Below are 22,221 nucleotides of genomic sequence, written 5' to 3'. Positions count from 1 at the left end.
ACATTCCTTGTTTTATGCACTTAGATGGGCGCAAGTGACTCCAATGTCATGAATATTTAGCAAGTGGGTGTGTACCGGGCGAAAATACAGAACAGTGGGCGTGTGGAAGAAAAAAACAAGAAAAGCACTTGCTTTGTGATGGGCGATTTGTCATGGAAAACAACAGGCGCGAGAGCAACTTACACTTTAAAATGGACTGCAGTACCGGTAAACGATCACCGGTAAGATCAAAAACAGTAGAAAATATATATATAGGGATACCAAATTATATTTTACCGCAACTGGATGACTTGTAAGGGAGAGAAATAACCTTAATGAACAGAATTCATAGGCAGTTTCCCGTAGTTGTCCTTTAAAGTAATGGATACAGTACGTGAAAGGTGTACATACACAGTGTCACTGTAGGCTAAACCTTCACATAAAAGCACACATAAGGTTGATAAAACCATGCAAACAGCACTCCCCACACATAACACATAACACACAACACACAACACATACAAAGAGCCTGCATATGCTGAGGCACTTAAATGCAATTTTCCTAAACAAAAAAGATCTCATAGATCATCCATCAGCAAAGATTATTCTCAGCAAACCCAAAAACACTCGCCAAAAGCAACATCTAACAACATACACATTCAGCTGCAATCAGTGGAGCCCCAAATACAAAGCCCAAAGGGCAAGCAAACACACTTCCTAGGACTCTAGTCATATGGGACTCAATTATAAGACGTATTGATGCCCATTTTAGTAGGCTGAATAAGGAGAGGCAACCAACGGTTATCTTATCTGGAGCCAGGATCTGCCAAATTACGCATACACTCATGTCACTGCATCACAGGTACCAGTATGATTCTATCATAGTCCATGTAGGTGTAAATGATGTGAGACATACCTCCCTAGACTGTATTACGACAGACATAAATCTCTCTGAGTGTGTCTCAGGCTGGTATGAGCCTAGCACTGGGCAGCATATTACTTTCAACAAGACCAATGCCACATTACAACAAAAGACTGATTTTTAACAATTGGATGAGTTTCTGATGTCATTCTGAGGGAATCCAATATTTGTCAGCATGGAAATACATGGTTAACAAACCATGTTGCTTTTCCAGTGATGGTCTGCACCTCTTCCCTCTAGGCTTTCGAATACTGTCCAAAAGTTTATCCTTCCCCATACAGTCTTTTTAGGCACTACCAAATTGACAAACCTGCCGACATAGCAAAATCATCTCAACTGAACCTCAAGGTGTTACTGCTCATTGCCAGGAGCTTAAACCAAAAGCTAACTTCCCTCCAAACTCTTCTCACCCAAGCGAATATTGATATCTGTGCAGTTACCGAGACATGGTTTAAAGCTGCAGAGAGTACCCCAGCAGTTCAAGGTTTCAGTGCCTTCCACACTTTTAGACCAGTAGTGGCACAAACAGGGACTAAAAGTGAAGGTGTATACATCAGTAACAAGCATACGTCTATGTTTGTTAAACAGAATGACGAGCTGGAGTTTCTTCACATGGAGGTCACCATGGACAAAATCCCATACTATATCCTAACAAGCTGTAAACCACCCTCTGTGGCCTGTGAAATTCATAGTGCTACTTAAACGTGCGAGACACTCACTATCCAGCCTAATACCTTACTTATGGGAAACTTACATGGTTCCAAATTTGGAGGCGCAGAAATTCCTGGACTTCATAAATACAAACACCCTAAACCAGTTAGTGCATATGCCCACTAGAGGTTCCAGCATACTAGACCTCATACTCACAAATGTAGAAGAATGTTGCACTACCCATGCTGCCACGTCCTCCCTGGTCATGTCTGACCATAAAGTTGTCTCCTTTAAAATAAAAATCAACTTGGTAACCCCAGTAAATCCCTCAACAGTTAGGAACTCTTCCAAGGCAAACTAACTTTTGTCAAAAAAAGCCCAGAAAACACAGCAGCCTATGCAGAATTATTCATAGAAACTCTACACAACCGGGTTTGTATTTTTTCATCGAAACTCCAGTTCTGCAAATACCTATTCATCATCCCCTATTCAGCAAACTACCCTTTTATTGAATACCTAAATCAGCGAAAGTTTTCCCAGGTAACTAATTTAGTAGGGAACATACTGAGTGATGCACACCACAGTAAATCAAACCCACCAAAGTGGGGTGCTATGCCCCCCATACCCTCTGTGCCCCGACACTCCCCCACTTATATATATCAGTTCCAAGGTTGCACAACAGTGGGGAAAAGGGAATATTTCCAAGTGTCGGCCAACTAACTCAGTACCCTGGGAGAAAGTTTGCTGATCTGAACGTTCGATAAAAGGACATTCGCTGAATAGGGGTCGATGAATAGGTATTCATGGAACTGGAGTTTCAGTGAACTAATATAGATCCATACATCCATGTCAATGGCTGGATAGAGGCTGATGTACCTACCAGAAGTAGAGGCTGATGTACCTACCAGAAGTAAGCCCAAAACTAACTTCAGAAACAAACCACACTGGTGGCTTCCCAGATTATACAGGTTATACAGCAGAAGGAAAAAATGTCATGGCTAAAATCAAGAAGTGTAACTCCCATAAAGATGAGAACTCTCTTGTCAAAATGAACAGGTAGCTAAGAGAGCAATTAAATCCAATAAATCCATTTTTGAGGTCAATGTTGTCACATTCACTGATCTGGGTGATATAGCATATCTTCTGGTTGACAAATTCAGTTCCAAATTTCTCTCAGCACTCACTGTCAGCCACTTCCCAAAAAATGCCTTCAAACATAACTCCTCCAACTATAAATAGAGAGCATGTCCTGGCTGTGGCATCAATGGGCCCTGATAGTATCTCAGGATGGCTCCTGAGTAGTATAAAGGTGCGGAAAGCACCTCAGCCATGCAAGGCTACAATGCCTTCCATATGTTCAGACCACAAACTGACCATGAAAGAACCAAATAAGAGGTGTATCCATCTTCATTAAGAATAAGTAGACCTCAAGAGTGGTCAAACAGCATGACTCCCTTGAGCTACTCCATGTCCAGTTAACTATGGTCAAAGCCCTGTAGCACATCATAACTAGCTATAGGTCCCCTACCATGAAACAGAAAAAGCATACCTTGATTTACTGGAGTCGCTTGCCATACAGCCCAACACTATACTCATGGATGATTTTAATTATCCTACCATCAATTGGGAAACACAACCACAAACATGCTGGATCAGAGGTTCCTGAATTTTGTCAATGCAGATGCACTGGAACAGCTAGTTAGCACACCCACAAGAGGCTCAAATGTCCTGGACATAATACTCACTAACATGGGAGAGCATTGCACCCCCTGTGTGATGTCCTCCCTGGTAAGATTGGACCATAATTCAGTTTTGTTCAATGTAAAGATACCCCATCAAACTCAAAAACACTTAATTTTTCAAAGACAAATTACCTCCTACTAAGTGATGGTATAAGAAGTTTCAAAGCCCCCTTGAACACAGATAACATGGACACCTACTTGGAGTTGTACACCAATGTCCTGTATAACCATTTAAGCAGTTGTATAGAATCAGTTGTACCTGACCAGATTAAAACCAGGTATTGGGGGGGGGGGGGGAACAAGCCACACTGGTGAACCTGTAGAGTAATCAGGCTATACAACAAGAGAAAGAAAATAATGTCCAAGAACAAGAGAGAACTGGCTCATCAGAGGAAGAAATCCTTCTCTAGCTTAAACAAACAAATCCGAGATCTTGTCAAGTCCTCCAAAGCTAATTATGAAGTAAAGTAGCTAAGGATAATCACAAGGCATTCTTTAACTGTGTCCGGAATCGAAAAGAGGATACCCAGCTATGCTCTGAACTGGTTGTGGATGGCACCACCCATAATCAACCAACCTGCTAGCTGACAGATATGGAGCAAACTTCAACCTACTGTCCCCTCCAGTCATCCCCCACAGTATACCTGCCACCATTCGTCAGCCTATTATCTCAAGAGAGCAGGTCATCTCTGTACTCTCCAAGGCCAAAACGTGGCATCAGTGGGACCAGACAACATCCCAGGTTGCCTTTTAAACAACTTAAAACATGACCTAGCAGAATCACATGGATTCCTGTTTAACCACAGCCTGTGAACTGGCTATGTTCTGGCAGAATGGAGGACAACAGTAGTCCCTGTGCACAAAGGGGAACCGTCATCTGACTGTGGGAATTATAGCCCAATAGATTTGACTAGCCTCATCTGCAAGACCATGGAAAGAATCATTGTGGACCTTTCATTAACAAGGGAATAGGCATTCTCCAAACCCTGGACCCAACCCAGTTCAGATTCATTAAAGGTAAATCATGCGTGGTAGACATGTCTGACTTCTTTGAGAAAGTCAACAAGGCCCTGGATGATGGAAGGACAGTGTATACCACCTATCTTGATGTAGCCAAGGCATTTGATGCAATCCCCCACTCAGTTGTTATAGAGAAACTCTCCTGTTTGGGAAGTAACCCTACATTATCAGATAGATAGCCAATTGGTTCACTGACAGGACACATACTGTAAAAGTGGGTGACCTCATCTCTAGCAAAAGACCAGACACCAGTGGTATACCACAGGGTTCTGTGCTGGGCCCCTTACTGTTCAGAATTTATTTCTCAGAAGTCCTTGCCTGTGGCTGACCAAGTTCGCTGTTGATTGCAAATTGGGAGGAATCATGGAGCCCTCCAGTGATGTTAACTGCAGAAAGGGTTAATGCAGGCAAATGATTGCTGCCTAAGCCATGGATTAAAGTTAAATACAAAAAAAAATGCATTATTATTCCCTTTGGGAAAGCTGACATTCCTGCTAATTACATTATAGACAACACCCTTTCAAAGGGTAGACCCAGTGGTGCATGATGTGGGTACTCAGGTTGACAACAAATTGAACTTTGACCACCACATATCCACAGTAGTAAGGAAATCCTTCTATGTAGCGCATCTTATAAGTAAAGGGATTGCATCTAGATCTAAGGATGTTATAATTCCGTTATACCTGGCCCTTATCAGACCAGTAATGGAGTAAAATGCTCCCTTTTACATGTACCTCACCAGACACCTGCAGCAACTGGAGTGACCACAGAGGTTTCTCACCAAGAAATTACTGGTTATACAAAACAAGTCTTATGCAGAAAGACTGAAAACCCTGTCACTGTATTCTGTTTCCTACAGGGTGCTAAGGGGTGACCTTTGCCTGGCTTACAAGGCAGTCTCTGACCCAGCCCTAATGGATATGCTGCACATTTGTAAATTAAACTGCACAAGTGTCACTTGATCCAGGAATCTTATCCTAGCCTATGACTTGAATAGGTCATGCTAGAGAGATACATATATCTGCCACCGACTGCCACTTCAGTGGAACAAGCTTCTAATTCACGTGAAACAGTGCACCTCCCTGACCCTCTTCAAAAGCATCCTATCAATGGAAGTGTGACTGCACATTCACTCCTGGGGTCCCTCCTGGACAGAGGAAGTTGTTACTAACTACAATAGACCCTTACTTCTGTGAACTTCACTCATCTAACTACCAACAATTGCGGCAAAGAGGGATTGATATGGCTAGGCTTGAAAGGGCTCTCGGGCCGTAAGCCTAATAACCTACTATGAACCTATAAAAGATGACCTGTCAGGACCACTGGAATTACTTTTTAACTATAGTCTTAAACAGGCTTCTTGCCATGAGAATGGAGAGCTGCAACAGTTATCCCTCTTCATAAGGGCAGACCATCAGCAGATCCTGGAAACTGCAGACCCATTAATCTGACCAGTCTTGTATGCAAAGCCATGGAAAGGATTATCATGAAAATGATCAAAAAAGACATAGGAAACCTTCAAACACTAGATTTATAATAGTTTGTCTTTGTCAAAGGAATGTCATGCCTACTGAACCGGGTGGACTTCTTTGAGAGTCACCAAGGCAGTGGATGAGGTAAAACAGTGCATACTGCCTACCTTGTCCTGGCTAAGGTATTTGATACAATACCCCACTGTGGCATTGTTAAAGTTACAGAGTTAGGCATAAACCCTTAAATAACATATGGTTGATTGTCAGCTGGCTCACAGATAGGACTCAAGAAGTTAGGATTGGTGAGACCACCTCCTCAGAGGCCAGCCACCAGTGGAGTCCCTCATGGCTCTGTGCTGGGCCGCACCTCTTTGGCATCTACTTCTTAGAAGGCAAGGCTAATGTCAAAAGCCTCTGGCTGACCAAGTTTGCAGGTGATTGCAATCTGGGAAAAATAACAAAATCTCTCCAAGACACTAACATCTTACAAGAGGGTCTAACATAGACAAATGATTGGTTCCAAAGCCATGGCTTAAAACACAGTGCAAAAAAATGCATTATACTGCCGTTGGGAAGTCTGCTACCCCAGGAAACTGTGTCATCAATGAAACACTGCTAAGAGTTGACCCACTAGTCAGGGATCTTGTAACACATGTAGACAGTAACCTTAGCTTTAACCAACATATATCCAAGGTAATCAGAAAATTCCTGTATTTTGCTGCTCTTGTAAGTACATGGCATCAGTGTCCAAGCAGGTCATTGTTTCCCATATATTTGGCCCTCATCAGACCCATCATTGAGTATAATGTGCCTTTCAGTATGTACCTGACCAGACATGCAGCAACTGGTACACCCCCAAAGGTTCCTTACAAAAGGAATGCAGGGCGTAAACACAATGTCTTATATGGGTCACCTAAAAGCCCTCTCTCTCTATGCTGTCTCCTACAGACTGCTGAAAGGTGATCTATGTCTAGCATACAAGGCATCCCTGGACCCCCTCTGATGAACCTTTTGTACATCCCCAAAACAAACCGCATCAGAACTGCTAGATCTAAAGATCTAAATTTTACTTGCAACATAAATAAGACATGTTGGAGAGACAGATAAGTATCTGAGAGAATTCCTTTCCTCTGGAACAGGCTCCCCACCCATGTGAAACAAAGTCCCTCCATAACCCTATTTAAGTGTAACTTGGACCAGTGGATGGGAAATCAAATATTCACCCCCTGGCCTGGCATTCACATCTGTGATGGACAGAAGCAGTTAGTATATCATGTCATAACCAACAGTCACCTCTATATAAATGTCTAAAATATATAACTTGTGGGACACATTTGAGTTGCGCAGCTAGGCTTATAAAGGCCTTAGTGGTCATTAGCCTAGTATACCCCTATATACCTATAAACCTGTGAACTCAAGTACAAAAAGAGTTAGACCTCATAGAGGGGTGCCTAATGGGAGTGTGTGTGTATCGGGGTTCAGCTCTGAGCCCGCTGCTGTTCATACTGGTGGTGGACTACATCAGCAAACAGTTTGGAGGGGACAAATCAACAAGATTGCTGTATGCAGATTATGCAACAGTGCAGGCAAACTATGAGTAAGAACGTCAACAAAAGACAGGAAAAGGGAATGCATGAGTAAAGGCACATGGGATGAAACTGAGTGCAGATAAAGCAGTTGTAGTGGTAGCAAATGGGGTAATCAGAAGAAGCTGAGAATTGAAATACAAGGGAAAATAGCGGGACAGGTTAACAATTTCAGGTATCTGGCAAGGGTAGTTAGGAGAAGGGAAATCTGAATGAGTAGGTCAAAGCTAGAATCAGAGGGGTCTCAACTAACTGGTATACAGTGTCATGGATAGTGTATGACAGAAGAATGTTAAAGAAGCTTAAAAGTAAGGTGTACAAAACAGTTGTGCAAATCCGTACTGCTGTATGATACAGAAACCTGGCCAGTTAAGGCAGAGCAAGTGAGGAAGATAGAGGTGGTGGAGCTGAAGTACCGGAGACGGTTGATAGAATGCACACTGCAGGACATGTGAAGAAGTAAGGACATCAAAGCAGAAGCCAGAGTAGCTCCAATTGCAGCCAAGGTCAAACAGAACTGATTATGGTGGTTCAGACACACATGCAGAAAAACAGAAGACAGTCTGGTGAAGAAGATTTGGGATGGACTCAAGAAGGCAAGAGGGAATGAGGGCACCCAGTAAAGAAGTAGATGGGTTTGTGACAGAAGACCTGGGACAGCCAGGTGTGACTGTCAAAGAAGGTAGCAGAGTGGCATTGAATTGATTGAGATGTCTACAGTTGACATAACACTCAGGTTCCATGTAGAAAATGGAGTTGATGATAAGTTAGGTGTCTGCTACATGCCAGGGCCTAAGAGGGGAAGGTGCATCTATGGCACACCAATTCCTCACAAAGACTTCCTTGGTCATTGTACTTTTTTTTTCTTGTGACCTGCCCATAACATACAAGAATGTATAGTTTACCAGGGCTTTCACAGACCATGTACCATGCAACAGTACTTTAGATGGGAAGAGGTTTGGGGTCCACACTGCATCCATGGTGACATCCCCTAGATTGTCCTCAGTTCCTGGCATCCTCCCCAAGAAAAGATGAATTAAAGAGAAGGCTGAAGGGGGGCACAGGAGGCAAAGTTCAGGCATCTTTACCTTTACAGTCTAAGGGTGCCAATGCTTGTGACCCTGACTCTTATGCCTATTTGTCTGGAGGCCTCTAATGATGCCCCTGTGGAACTTGTTATAGCAACAGATACTAACACATACTCTCAGACTGGCAATCCACTTTGACAGATGCCAAAGGCCCAGATGTACATGACTAAAGCACAGTTTTCAGTATCTGAAGGAGAAGAAAGGAATCCTGCCATATTTTTGAGACTGTGTCTTAAGCCATGAGGTGGAAGTCGTTCCTGTTCTGGAGCCAACTCGTTCAGAAGGAATGTCCCATTTTTAAAGACCTAGGAGGTGAAGTACATTGTGGCAGTCCAAAGCTTCCATCGAGCAACTGAGCCTGAAATCTTAATCGGATCATAGGATCATAGGAGATTACTAGGCCATCGACCCAGAGATCATTTTAACCCTAGCCATTTCATCTCAATGTAATGCCATGAAAATGGTAGTCAGTACCCAAGATTGCATTTAGTGATGACTGTCCATGTCCAGGAGGGTTGGGGGCACTATCCCTAGTGAGAATTTATGGTGTCCCATCCATTCATCCAGGGTCCTCTTGAACAGTGTCCTAGAGGTGCTCTGTTTCACTTGAATTGGTAGCCTGTTCCAAAGAAGAAGCAGTCACTTGGAGATAAATCTGTCCCTCCATTATGTCCTATTTAAGTGGCTGTCCCCCCCCCCCCAACCTAGACCTTTCCAGATTAGGGGATCAGTCTAGCACAAGGTTTTCCTAAAAGCTATACAAAGCCTGAAGCCATTGACCAAATCATCTGTGCCGTTTGTCTCCTTTGCTAAAAGAGAGAGAGATTGCTATGCTGTCCAGGTTGATAACTCCAATGAAAGTGACTGTAAAGACCTGGATTACTTTTTTGAGATATCCCCCTCCCTCCTCCATACACACACACGCGCACACACACACACACACACACACACACACACACACACACACACACATAGTACACACACATATACACATGTACACATACACACACACACATACATACACACACCCTCATATATACACTCGCATACACACACACACACACACACACACACACACACACACACACTCACACACACACACTTATACACTCACACACACACACATATACACTCACATGCACACATGTACACATACATACACACAAATATACACATACACACATGCACACACATATACACATACACACACTGACTCTGGCATGCAAACTTTATTTCCTATGAGTCTCCCACATAGGAAATCCTCTCAAGAATGAAAGAGTACTTCCAATGGGAAGGAAGGAGGGAAGGAAGGAAGGCATCTGGGACTCCAAAGGAATACTCTCCTTTGGGTGTGGATGCCCATAAATCTGTGGCAATTTTTCCTTGGGAGCCATGGATGATGCCTTCTTAGCTGCCTTCTGGGAACTAGATTCCCAATTTCATGCTACTAAGAAACCAGATAGTTCCTATTGGCCCAAGAGTCCAAAAAGTACCTCATTAAGGACCTATTGTGCAACTAGCTGTATTGTCTATAAGTATGGAAATGGGGGCCCAGTTGGTTCTTGGTCTCAGTACTCTGCCAAATGATATAGAGTGGAATGCCTGATAGATTTGTAAAGAAAATCTGTACAGCTCCGACCCTGTTCTTTTATTTAATATCTGTCCTAGACCAGCTAAGAGGAAGTTTTAGGGGAAGTGTCTTATATTGGTCTGATGTCAGAACTGGTGGAATACACAGCCAGTCAAGTGGTGAATTACCCAAGTTGTGGATATGATGCTATTGATGCAGCAGTAAGGTGGCAGCTACAATTTTTGTAATCAGGAGGCATGACTGACTAATGTAATCCCTACCAGAGAATGTCAAAGTGCAGCTCCTTAATGAAGCCTTAGACAAGGAGATGCTCTTTGGGAACCTTGCCAGAAAAGTGTTTACAATTGGAGGAAAGGGGGAACTTATGCAGGGTGTTAAATGATTCCTCCCCACCTCCACCTTGCCAGGGTATAACAAAAATGTCTCCTTAAAACCAGGTCTTTAATACTTAATATTACAGTAAAACAAATGGTAAGCCAAAAAGGGGGGAAAGGACCAGTCTAAGAAACGATGCAAAGTGAAAGCAAGGGAAAATCTGTGGATGCTGCAGGCCTTTGGCCACCAGGAACAGACAAGACTGCATGGATACCCTTCTTTCCTCCCCTGATACCCGCTTCAAATCCACATCTCAACCTACCTTGACAATATTTCATCCTCAGGCAAGATTGGTGGAAGCTTTTCAAAATACTTCTCAGTTTGAGGGACAACCAAGAATAGATCTGTTCTTAAAATGATTTTCCAGGAGGTACTGAATATAATGGACAAAAATTCCAAACATGACAGTAATTCCCTCAGTGCCAAATGACAGGAAGGCAGATAATACTCACCTGCTCTGCAGGAACAATTCAGGACTTTTTCTTCCTCTCAAAAAGAGGAAACTTGGAAACCTTTCCTGTGCATTTCAAACCTCAGTACATTCCTCAAAATTTCAAAATGCTAATCCTTCAGGCTTTACCATTCATGTTCCTCCAAGCCCTGATGTTTACCAAAATATAAACGATGCTTACCTTCTCATTCCGATTCATGGGGAGCACTGGTACTTCCTCTGGTTTGAAGCAGTTGATCCAAATTATCATTTTGCTTCATTGCCATTTGGTTTGGCTGCTGCTTCCAGGGCCTTTACAATGATCCTATCTCGTGTGTTCTGTTTTCTTTTTTTTTTTTTTTTTTTTTTTTTTTTTTTTTGCAGGACTAAAAACATTCACATATACCCATACTAGGATGACTGCTACATTCAGGCAATTTCATAGGATGAGTCTAACAAGTCCACTTATTTCAAATTAGTATGTTTCAGAAACCTAAGCTTTAGTGCCGGCATTCGGAAATCCCGTCTCGTCCTTTCTTAAATGGTAAGTTTCCTGGTCTCCTTGCTGGACACCAGTTGTCTGAAGGCTATCCTGTTAACACTGACAGTAGAGCCATCTACAGAAATACTTCCTCTGTTCTCTTAGGAGAGAATGGTCACTGCGAGAGAGCGCCTCATGGCTCTGGGATGCATCACTTCTATAATCCTGATGATACCCTTGGCTAAGCTGCATGTGAGGAAACTCCAGTGGTATCTGAGATCCATATGGCGCCAACACTTTCAGTCACCAGGAACGATCATCCCCGTATTACCCTACATGTATGCAGAACTGGAGTGGTGGTCTAAACATGTCAGGAAACGGTATGGGAGTACCTTTCATTCAGTAATCATTCAGATTCTGACAACAGGTGCTTCAGACCTAGCCTGTGGAGCATTCTCATAGAAACCTAAAGTATAAGGGGTGTAAAGTTCAACCCAAAGGAAAAACATACAACTCTAAAAGAGATGTGTGCAATGAATTAGGCTGTCAAAGCCTACAGACAAACCCGAATAGCATGACAGTACCGCGGTACTGTGGTGTATCAACAAACAGGGAGGAACAAGATCGTGTACCATTTGCAGATTAGTCATGACTGCTGGAAACTAGCTTTGCAGCACCAGATTATCATAAAGGGTGTTCATTTACCCTCTTAACAGAACACAATGGCAGACCAACTTAACGGGTTAAAGGCAGATCCACATGAATGGATGTTACACAGGGTTACCTTTCTTCATGTAGCTTACATGTAGGGTATTCCAAAGACAGATCTGTTTTCACCCATAGAGAACTGACAGATGAAGCAGTTCTGCACAAGAGGAACATGGGAAGAGGTTTGTTCAGTGGATACCTTCTCCATCAACTGGACTTGCGCAAGTGAATACCTTCTCCATCATCTGGACAAGTCTATGCTTTATCTCCAGTTGCTCTGCTCTCCAGAAACTAATACAGGAAAGGTCAAAGATGCTGAAGATGGTACCCTTTTGGTCCAGAAAGCATCAGTCTTCCATGTCATGCAAATGTCCAGGAGGAAACATCAAATACTGCCTTTAGTGGTGAACTTACTCAGATAGACCAAGGGTTCCCTTGTACACCCCAACACTGAAGACGCCACAGCTCACAGCTTGGTTGATTTGCTTCTCTTGCCTGTAGAACACCAGTACAATGAGGACATGTTGAAAGACAACAAAATTCAGCCACTGGAAAATGTAATCTTTCCAAATGGAAGAGGTCATCTTACTTGTATCTGAGAATGAGACATGATGTTATCAGAGCACTGATGTCTATGATATTTCAGTATCTTGGTGATCTTTTTCAGAATAAGTTTGGCCTGCATCTGTGTTAAGGTTTATCCCTCATCCTTATCAGCCTATCTACCCTTGGGTCTGCCTTTACCCAGCCTTTTGTTAATCAGTTCTTTATATGAGGTATTTTATTTAAGACTGCCATGCAAGAGGATTGCTCCCCCATGCAATTTTAATTATGTCCCTAAGAAACTAACCAAAGCTGTCTTTGAGCATGCAGCTGAAACCCAGATCAAATTTGAAATGGAAATCTGTACTGCTGGTAGCCAAAAGATTAACAAACTCAAACGCGACCATCAAGATTTTTTAACAGGCAATATATTTGTCTGGCCGAGGCATAATGGGTCCTTACAATCTGCTTCCACCAACGAGGAACGTGTTACGTCATTGCGCAGGCGTGTGGAGCCACAGCGAGATGATTGTGATAGATTTGAACCAGATCGGTCAATAGCAGTGCATGTAGATTCGCCGAAGAGCACTACGATCGAACCTGCTCCCCCTGTGGAGTCCAACATGGGCAGTTCCTCACATAGTGCGGCTGGAGAATCTCTTGGTAAGAGCGACAACATTATGGGCGCAGCACAAATTCGTTTAGGAGCAGATAAACGAACTTCTTCCACCACCATTGAACGCTCATTTGAGCGTTCAACTGAACATTCGATACTGGAGGGGGAAGGGTCTTTACACAACATTAGTGTGACATCTTTTTCAGATTCGGGAGCAAGGCCAAAAACCATGAGAGGGCGACAGTGTTTTTTGGAACAATTCCGGTACCAGTGAGGAAAAGAGGTCCGTGGAAGCGGTCAGTGGCAGGGCGAGACCCCAACAAGAAAAGAAGGACTCACGAATGACTGTTAATATTACTGATGGTATGGTGTTTAACTTATCATCTTATAGGTTAAATGATGAAGAGATTAGTGTTTTAAACAAAGGTTTAACCTTTGTTCCTGCGAAGACAAGTGTTTTTAATGAAGTAGTCGCAGATATAGCACTGTTTTGTAGAAATTTAGCTTTAAAAACTGTTTATAATAATGTTTCAGGTAAAGATTTAGGAAACCAAGCTAATGTTTTAAGACAGCCTAGTACATTTACACCACCTTTCTCACCAGCATTGAATATGTTCTTAAAAAGCTGTGAGAAGGATTTAGTACAGTATTTTGGAAGTAAAGAACACAATAAATATTACAATCTTACTAGCCAACAACAAGTTGCATTGAGGGGGTTATGTAAAAACAAAAACATAGTGATTAAAACAGCCGATAAAGGAGGGGCAGTGGTTGTCCTAGATACGGCATTCTATAGTTCTAAGATTAAGCAACTTTTATCTGACAACATGACTTACATACCCATTAACCCCATAGCAGTTTATAGGGTAATAGAAGGTGTACATTCAGTTTTAAAGAAACTACATTTTGACATGTCAATAGATGATGATTTATTAAAATTTCTATTGATTGCTAAACCAAGGACACCTGAATTTAAAGCTCTACCGAAGATTCATAAATCTTTGGAGGACCCACCCTTAAGACCCATAGTTTCGGGTAGGGGGTGGGTCACTGAAAATATATCCATTTGGCTGGAGCACACTTTAAGACCTTATGTAGATAAAATAAATAATATTATGAAAGATACAAAGCAATTTTTGGAGATGGTTAAGGATTTTCAATTGGAAGCCTTAGAAGAGAATATTATCATGGTTACCATGGATGTGCAAAGCCTATTTACTGTTATAGGCAATGGCTATGGTTTAAGAGCCATTAGACACGTCCTAAGTAGAATGGGAGAAGCTGAACATAAGATTTCCCTGGTATGTACATTATTATCTCTAGTCCTTGAGAATAATGTTTTTGTAGGTGAACAGCAGATATACAGACAGGCACAGGGGGTTGCTATGGGTACCCCCTGTGCCAATACATATGCAAATCTCGTTTTACACTACTGGGAGGCTGAGACCATCATTAATAATGATCATTGGAAAAACTATGTGGTGGCCTATGCTAGATTTGTGGATGATGTCTTTTTCTTTTGGAGAGGGGATGAAAGTGAGTTAACAAATTTTGTAGATTATCTACATACAACAACAACGTTTTTTAAATTCACTGTGGCACACTCCAGAAATAGCATAGATTTCCTAGATACCAGGATCACTCAGGGTCCAAAGGGTTATTCATCATCTTTGTACAGGAAAGCATGCTGGACCAATCATTTACTACCCTTTGATAGCATGCATCCCCGGCATGTTTTCCCTAACATTGTACAAGGCCAACTTTGTAGAGCTTCTAGATTATGTCTGGAAGAAGAAGGATATGTGGCAGAAGTGGAAAAATTAAAGACATGCTTTAAGAACAGGGGGTATGACTACAACTTGGTACAGAAAAAAGTAGAGCAAAATACACAAATGAGGACCAAGGAATATAAACCTTGGTTATCCAATAATCCATCTACAAGAAATTTTAGTCCCAGATCAAATGACTATGATGGACTTAGGATGTATTTTACATATAGTAGCAATGTCACAGATATTCAAACTATAGTACGAAGGAATTGGAATATACTTAGTACAGATGATAAGCTCAATGAGATAGTAGGATATACTCCGAGGTTTGGATATAGACGTAACACCAACTTGAAAGATTTATTATGTAAAGAAAAGAGCTTCCCTGGGAATGATGTTGGGTTAAGCAAGATAGGAACATCACCATGTGGTAATTGTAAAGCCTGTACAAGTATCAATAAGAACCCCACTTTTAAACATCCAATAGATGGGAGAATGTTTAATTTTAAAGCTAGGGCAACTTGCAGGACATCGCATGTGGTATATATAGCAGAATGTCAACAATGTACATGTTACTATGTAGGTATGACAAATAATATGTTGAAGGTTAGAATATTGCAACACCTTACATGTATTAGGAATAGAGTAGAACAAAATGCTCTATTTAAACATGTGGATAAGAATCCATCTCACGTTTTTATGTTTAAAGCTATTGTAAATGCTAGATTAGGTGTTAGGGGTGGTGACATTAAACTACACACCGAAACTCTGGAGTCCAAGTGGATCATTACACTTACTTCACATAGATATCCAGGATTAAATGACAGGATACCTTTAAAACCTGCACTACAGAATAGGCGGGTAAAATACTAATCACTGATTGGTCAAAACATCTTTTTTAAATGAGAAGTTGTGTATGTTTTATTGTCTGATGAAGGGTTGGTGAACCCGAAAGCGCTTACAACTGTGTTGGTACTGTATCGTTTCTGCTATTTTTATAAATATATTTTACCTCAATAGCTGTGTCAAGCCAGTTTTTTTCTTCGTCTTGTTTAGTTTCCCACAGTGACAAAATGAGCCTGGAATGCTGCTTAAGCTAAACTCTCCAACTGTCTGTATTCTCTCCAGTACACAAGGTAAGGGGAAAGGATTTTACATTTACCGGATGTTTACAAAGCTGAGTGCACTAGATTGACCAATTAGTTGTTTGTGTCCTTTGTCTAAGGAAATGAGGGACAGGCAGTGTCTGAACAGGCTGTAGCTAAATGACCAACAGAATGCATCCATTCCTGATAGTTTTCCTATGGTTAAAAACTAACAGGTGCTGTTGCAGCTCATCACACAAAGAGCAAAGATTCATCCGTGGTGTTGCTTAAGGGAGTCAGCATTCAATTTATTGAAGGAGGTGCCTGGACATTGATGCACATCTAGTATCTTAGGTTAGAGTGGGTTTGCTGTTTGCTACAGACATATTAAAGTGCATGCTACAACCCAGCCATCTATCTTAGGCCACCTCCATTTCATCTCAGGGTCTGGGTATTGTTCTAGTTGTCCAGACTACTACAATAGTGATCAAAGTGAAGAACATAGTGCAGTTATGTAACAATGTATCTACTTGAATATTTACTGTTGTGGCTGACTGTTGCAATACAAATGCACTGTCACCACCCCCTCTCTTTTTCCTTTATGTGGGGCATCCTTGACTGTGGTAGGAAACCTCTCTCCTTAGTTCATCCTCTCATCCCTCCTTTCCCAGGTGCTGGGCTTGCTTAGGTCTGACTAAACGTTGGCGTGCCTTCTTTCTGCTGATCTCCATTTTTGAGTAGGGGAGGATCTTCTGTAGTTCGCTTTGATTTCCTATTGTCCTATTTCGTAGCTTTTAAGGATCTGTCGGGTTCACTAAATAAGAAAGTGTAATATGATGCAGGCAGAAGCGCACTTTACTTGGTTTAATTTCTTCAAGTCTTTTGTGTTTCTAGTACCATGACAGGAATTGACCCTATTCTTAAGTCAAGGTATAATTAAACTTCAAGAAATTAGTATTATTTTAATTTTTGATATTAGCCAAAAGTGCTCTTCGCAGCATCTGCAATGTGCCCAGAACCGACGACTCCTGCAATTCCATACAGAGTTAAATGTATAGGTAGTATGTTGAAGTATGATTGTAAATTCTTTTTTATTACTCCAGTTGCTCCTACTACTATTGGAACTGTCTGATTATCTTCCATCCATATTGCTTTCATTTCTGCCTGCAAATTCTTGTATTTTATGACTTTATGGTCGCTCTTTAAGTAAGACACTGCAGTCATGAGGTATAGCAATTTCAGTGATCACTGCTACTTTAGTCTTTTTTTTTCCTGGACTACTGTATCTGGTTTTCTCGCATCAATTTTTTTGAACAGTTGGTAATGAGTGATCCCATGTGATATAAACGTCAGCATTCTCTACAGTTCTTTGTGATTCATGTTTCCAGTGCTTCTCAACTACTTCAATATTGTAGTGCTTGCATAACCCCCAATGCAACAGTCTGTCACATTATTGTGTCTTTCAGCGTACAAGCCCTCTGCCACGAGTGTCTCACACCCTGCAACAAGATGTGCAACTGCTTCCAGTTCTTTTTTTTACGGAACCTACATTTGTCTGTTTCTCCCACATGGTCAGTGGACTTTGTAAACCAATGTGTATGTAGTCCACTATCCCGGGTCGCCATTTTTAATCTCTCATCTTTTGGTTTCAGTTCAACTCTGCTTAACCATTTCTGTGTCAAATCTTGATCAAAATAGGTTGTTCCAGGATAACTGTGTACTTGCCACAATATTAATGCCTTTTTCACATTTCTTTCCTTCTCATCTGATCCTTTTCCTTACGTTCTTTCATTTTTTGGCGCATTCAGTTGCTGTTTGATTTTTGTCTACATCTGGTTTGATTTTCATTCCTGCTTGATATACTGATGTGTTTCTACTGTACTAAGTAGGAAAGTCATCTTACACTTCTCATGTTTTAAAACTTTTCACTATGTTTGGATTTGATGAGATCAGCAGATATGTATGCTGTCCCGTGACTGGCGATCTATGCATGTAATCAGTTTCAAGGAGCCCCTACATCCTTCAGATTGAAGAATATATAATCTTGGTATACACACTGATTTTTTATATATAGTACCATAGCTGCTCCCCTCACAGACCTGACAAGGGAAAACAGACCAGGTAAGGTAGTGTAGACCACAGCATGTGAGCAGGCATGTGAGCAGGCATTCCAGAAGCTTAAAGAAGGTTTGGGAGGACCCCGTGTGTTAGCCAGTCCAGATTACAGTAAAGAATTTGTTGTGCAGGTGGATGCTTTGAACCATGAGGTGGGGGCTGCACTTAGCCAGCTTTCTTCAGAGGGAGAAGAGCACCTAGTGGTTTATCTCAGTCATAGGCTCCACCCCAGGGAGGAATGCTATGCAGCTGTAGAAAAGGAATGTTTAGCCATAGTGTGGTCACGGCAGAAACATCTGCCTTATCTGTATGGAAGGAAATTAGCTGTAGTTACAGATCACAATTCCCCAACATGGTTGCATTGCACCAGCCTGCAAAATGCCAAGTTGCTAAGATGGAGCCTAGGGTTGCAAGCATATGATGTGTCAGTGCAGCACTGCAGTGGAGTTAGCAATGCCAACGCAGATGGGCTCTCAAGACAGGGAATGGGATAAGGTATACCCAGATAGACTCAACCCTCTCAAGCAATGTTTCTCAAGGGACACTTGGAAAAACTAGCTTGTGTTCTCAGGGGGGAGAAATGTGAAAAATTGATGGGCTACCAGCCCAGCCAGATATAATTTTGTAAATAATTCTATGTCCTTGTAAATATTAATATAATCCACAGGCTGGTTTCATAAATGTAAGAAAGTTGTTTGTGCTAAGCTTCAAAAAATGTAAGCAAAGTGCACCCTGCTGGAAGAAAGCTGATAAATAAAGCATTTTATGACTGTATGTGATCTCAAGCTTGGAGACAGGATGTCTGGGCCGGGAAATTCTTTACATTGGCCTAAGACAGAGATAATTACTAGGTTTCATATGTAAAGTGTCTTTTATTGCTGTGGCTTACTGGCAGGTGCAGATTACAAAGAATTGTTAAATTTTAAGTTCTGTGAGTTTGGTAACTTAAGCTGAGGTGTCAAGAATAATATAATCTGAAATGACTCAGAAGGAATGTGTATTATCAATTTAAGACTTTCTCAGAGAGAAAGATTTTGCATTTTATATTTGTGTCTGAACTTGAACACATCAGCTCACCAGCACTTGCTTTGTTCTGCAAGTATGATCTTAGATCTTAGTTTCTCTTGGATATATAGGAATATAGCCAGATTAGTGTAGCTGTTTTCTATATTTATTTCAGACTATCCTGTAATGTTGTTTTAAAGTATTTTCCTGAGATTTCTGAACATTCTTATTGTCACTTTGTTGAATTGATGAGTATTGTCTTGTGTTTTTATTATCTATTATTAAATATTTTTAAACCTTTCAACTGTGGCTGTTTTGTGTAGAGATAATTTAAGCTCTTAGTGTACTTGCATGTATTTGGTGATACTGTATAGGTCACTCCTAAATAGCCTTCAAGTCTCAGTCACACTTACCAATTGGATAATAATAAAATTGTACAGTAGAATTGGACACCCTTTGGTAAGGGCCTTTAAAGTAGCTGATAGTACCGACTGCCACCAACCACTACTATCGTATATTCTGGGCAGAAGGGGGCATAGCTGGAGAACCTGTTCAGCCTTTCCCAGGATTGTCTGTGTGTTTGTATGTAAATCCAATCTCAGTGTATGTCAGCTACTTGGGCAGGGACATGAAGCACTGGTTGGACAGAGAGGGTGCTGGAGGTTTTGGCTTGACCACTTGGCTGAGATCTGAACCCTATAGCTGTACCAGTGGGGAGTCTTATTGGGGATCTGGAGAGAAAGGGCGAAACCAGCTCCAGACTGACTGTGATCTCTGTGTGTGGTCTTAAGGGAAATTGTACTTTACTGTGTGTGTGTACTTGTTATTATCCCATTGTGGACGCCCCTCAGTGGTGTTAGTGGTGAGGATTGAGGCTCCTTGATTACTGGGCCAGGGCACGGGCGTCACACTGAGCAACACAGTAGTTAAGTTGTCCATGTGACAAATTATTACAGATACCACAACGCGTACTTCCCCACTGTCTCATAATCACCACATTCTCACATAAAATGTCTCCCAACAGTAAACTGGTGTGTAAGAGACAGCTTGAGATGCATAACCATATTAATATTAGAAGACTGGAGAACCAGTTATATTGCAGCCAGACTGTGACACTGTTGTATTTGTTAAATAATTTCTGACACTACAGATTAATTAATATCCAGTCACAACAATGTTGGTTTGAGCAGATACAGCAGTTTGGCTAGTGACATGTAAAAAACGATTCTGCATCATAGACCAGACATGGGAGTGGTTCAGATCCATCTTGTCTGTTAACTTTGACTTTTCTGTAGTTGTTTCTTATCAGCTTGTTGAAAGTGAGGTAAGCTTCTTCACTCATTCATTGGAAACACCTAAAGGGTATTTGTGTTAGTGATGTCCTACCTAAACATCACCTCAAGTGACAGTTGTCAGTGCTGAGAACCATTGGATTGTTGCAGAGAAAACATGTCACACTAAAATGTATTACATAATTATCAACTGTTGTTTGTATGACTGCACACGTGCTACTAATTGTGCTGTCCACAAATCAAGTATTGTATGCCACACTGTGTGTAACTATTCCATTCTAGAACCAGCTTATTTCTAAAGGAGGAGGATGGGTCCTGCAGTCTTGTTAACCAGATTATAGCAACAAATGTTGAATGCATCTTCTGAAACAAATGCAGGCTTTTATGGTGGTTATATTACAAGTAAAGTTGAAGCACACTTTCTGTCCTGTTGCAGATACCAGAAACCTTTGAGGATGTTGTTATCACTTTCACAGAAGAGGAGTGGAAGATGTTAAAAAAACAAGATAAGGAGCTGTACAGGGAAGTGATGGTACAGAACTATGAAACCATGCTTTCATTGGGTAAGTGCAATTAATTTCAGCAAGTTAAGGCTTTATTCTAAGAGATATACATATACTGTTATATTGCTGTGTCAGGACAATTCAGAAACTCACACTTCACACTTGGTTAGATAGTGAGGAATCTCTGCTCTTTCATATTTAAGATGTTCCTCACACCACAGTTTCTATTTTGATAATACATAGTCTCAAGTGATCTTATCTGCCTTATTTTTTCCTGTTTGAGTGTAGCTTTTATGCAAACAGCCTGCTCTGCTCAGGTTTGCAACTCTTTTTAGGCTTTTACTATGTGTTTTCATATATTTTGAATGGAAACATACTTCCTTTTTTCTTTTTAAATACTCCTGTTGTACTTTGTGTTAGGTTTGTCCACCTTTTCTTTTTTGCATTAAACAACCACCCCGTAAGACTCAGTTTTCCACTGAGGTAGCAAATATCCTCTTTCCTCCTCCTGTTTCTGAAAGGTTTTATGCTGTCATCCACGAGTATCTCTTCATGACGAGGTTATCCTTTAAAAATAAGTGATGTCTTACCGTAATGTTCCATCTGTGTTGTCGATCTTCATCTAGTCTTGACTTTTGGGTACAGTTCCAATCCACGGAACCGATCCGGCCTGATATACAGCTCGTGTCAGCCAAAAATCTATTGAGCTGCTATTCTACCCACAATGCCCCTCTCTACATTACCTCAGATAGAGTTTGCAAACATACTGAAGAGGATACTCTAACTGTCTTCTTTCCTGCCTTTTGAACTTGGTCGACGTTTTTGAAACAGTCACTAAGGCCATTGATGAGGGTAAGGCAGTTCACACAGCCTACCTTGACCTTGCAAAAGCCTTTGACACAATACCCCACTCGGGCATCATAGACAAACTCACCAGCTTAAATGTAAACCCATATGTCACAAGATGGGTTGCAAACTGGCTCAAGGACAGAACCCACAGGGTCAGAGTTGCTGGAGCTATGTCAGACTCTAAGCCAGTCACAAGCGGTGTCCCACAGGGCTCAGTCCTGGGACCCCTCTTGTTCGGCATTTATTTTTCCGAGGTACAGGCAAACATAGGAGGATTGTGGCTGACAAAGTTCGCAGATGACTGCAAACTGGGCGCCATAATTGATACTCCAGCGGACACAAACATCCTTCAGAGAGGCCTCATAGAAACGGATAATTGGTGCCAGAGCCATGGCCTTA

General features: G+C 41.5%; 1 protein-coding gene across 1 annotated transcript in view; it reads left to right on the top strand.

Annotated features, from left to right (window-relative positions):
• The window catches only part of LOC122814378 (zinc finger protein 91-like), a 316,216-nt gene that overhangs the window by 211,329 nt on the left and 82,666 nt on the right, over positions 1–22,221 (top strand). Inside the window, exons 8-11 of the mRNA XM_044086962.1 lie at positions 61–221; positions 12,836–13,468; positions 13,596–14,070; positions 20,907–21,033. Of these exons, the coding sequence (XP_043942897.1) occupies positions 61–221; positions 12,836–13,468; positions 13,596–14,070; positions 20,907–21,033 (1,396 nt within the window). The remainder of the gene's footprint in view (positions 1–60; positions 222–12,835; positions 13,469–13,595; positions 14,071–20,906; positions 21,034–22,221) is intronic.

This window comes from Protopterus annectens, chromosome 10.part0 (genome assembly GCF_019279795.1).
Source record: "Protopterus annectens isolate FY-2018-M chromosome 10.part0, PAN1.0, whole genome shotgun sequence".
NCBI lineage: Eukaryota > Metazoa > Chordata > Ceratodontiformes > Protopteridae > Protopterus > Protopterus annectens.
The sequence above is the reverse complement of the archived record's forward strand: the minus strand, read 5'-3'. Positions and strand labels throughout refer to the sequence as shown.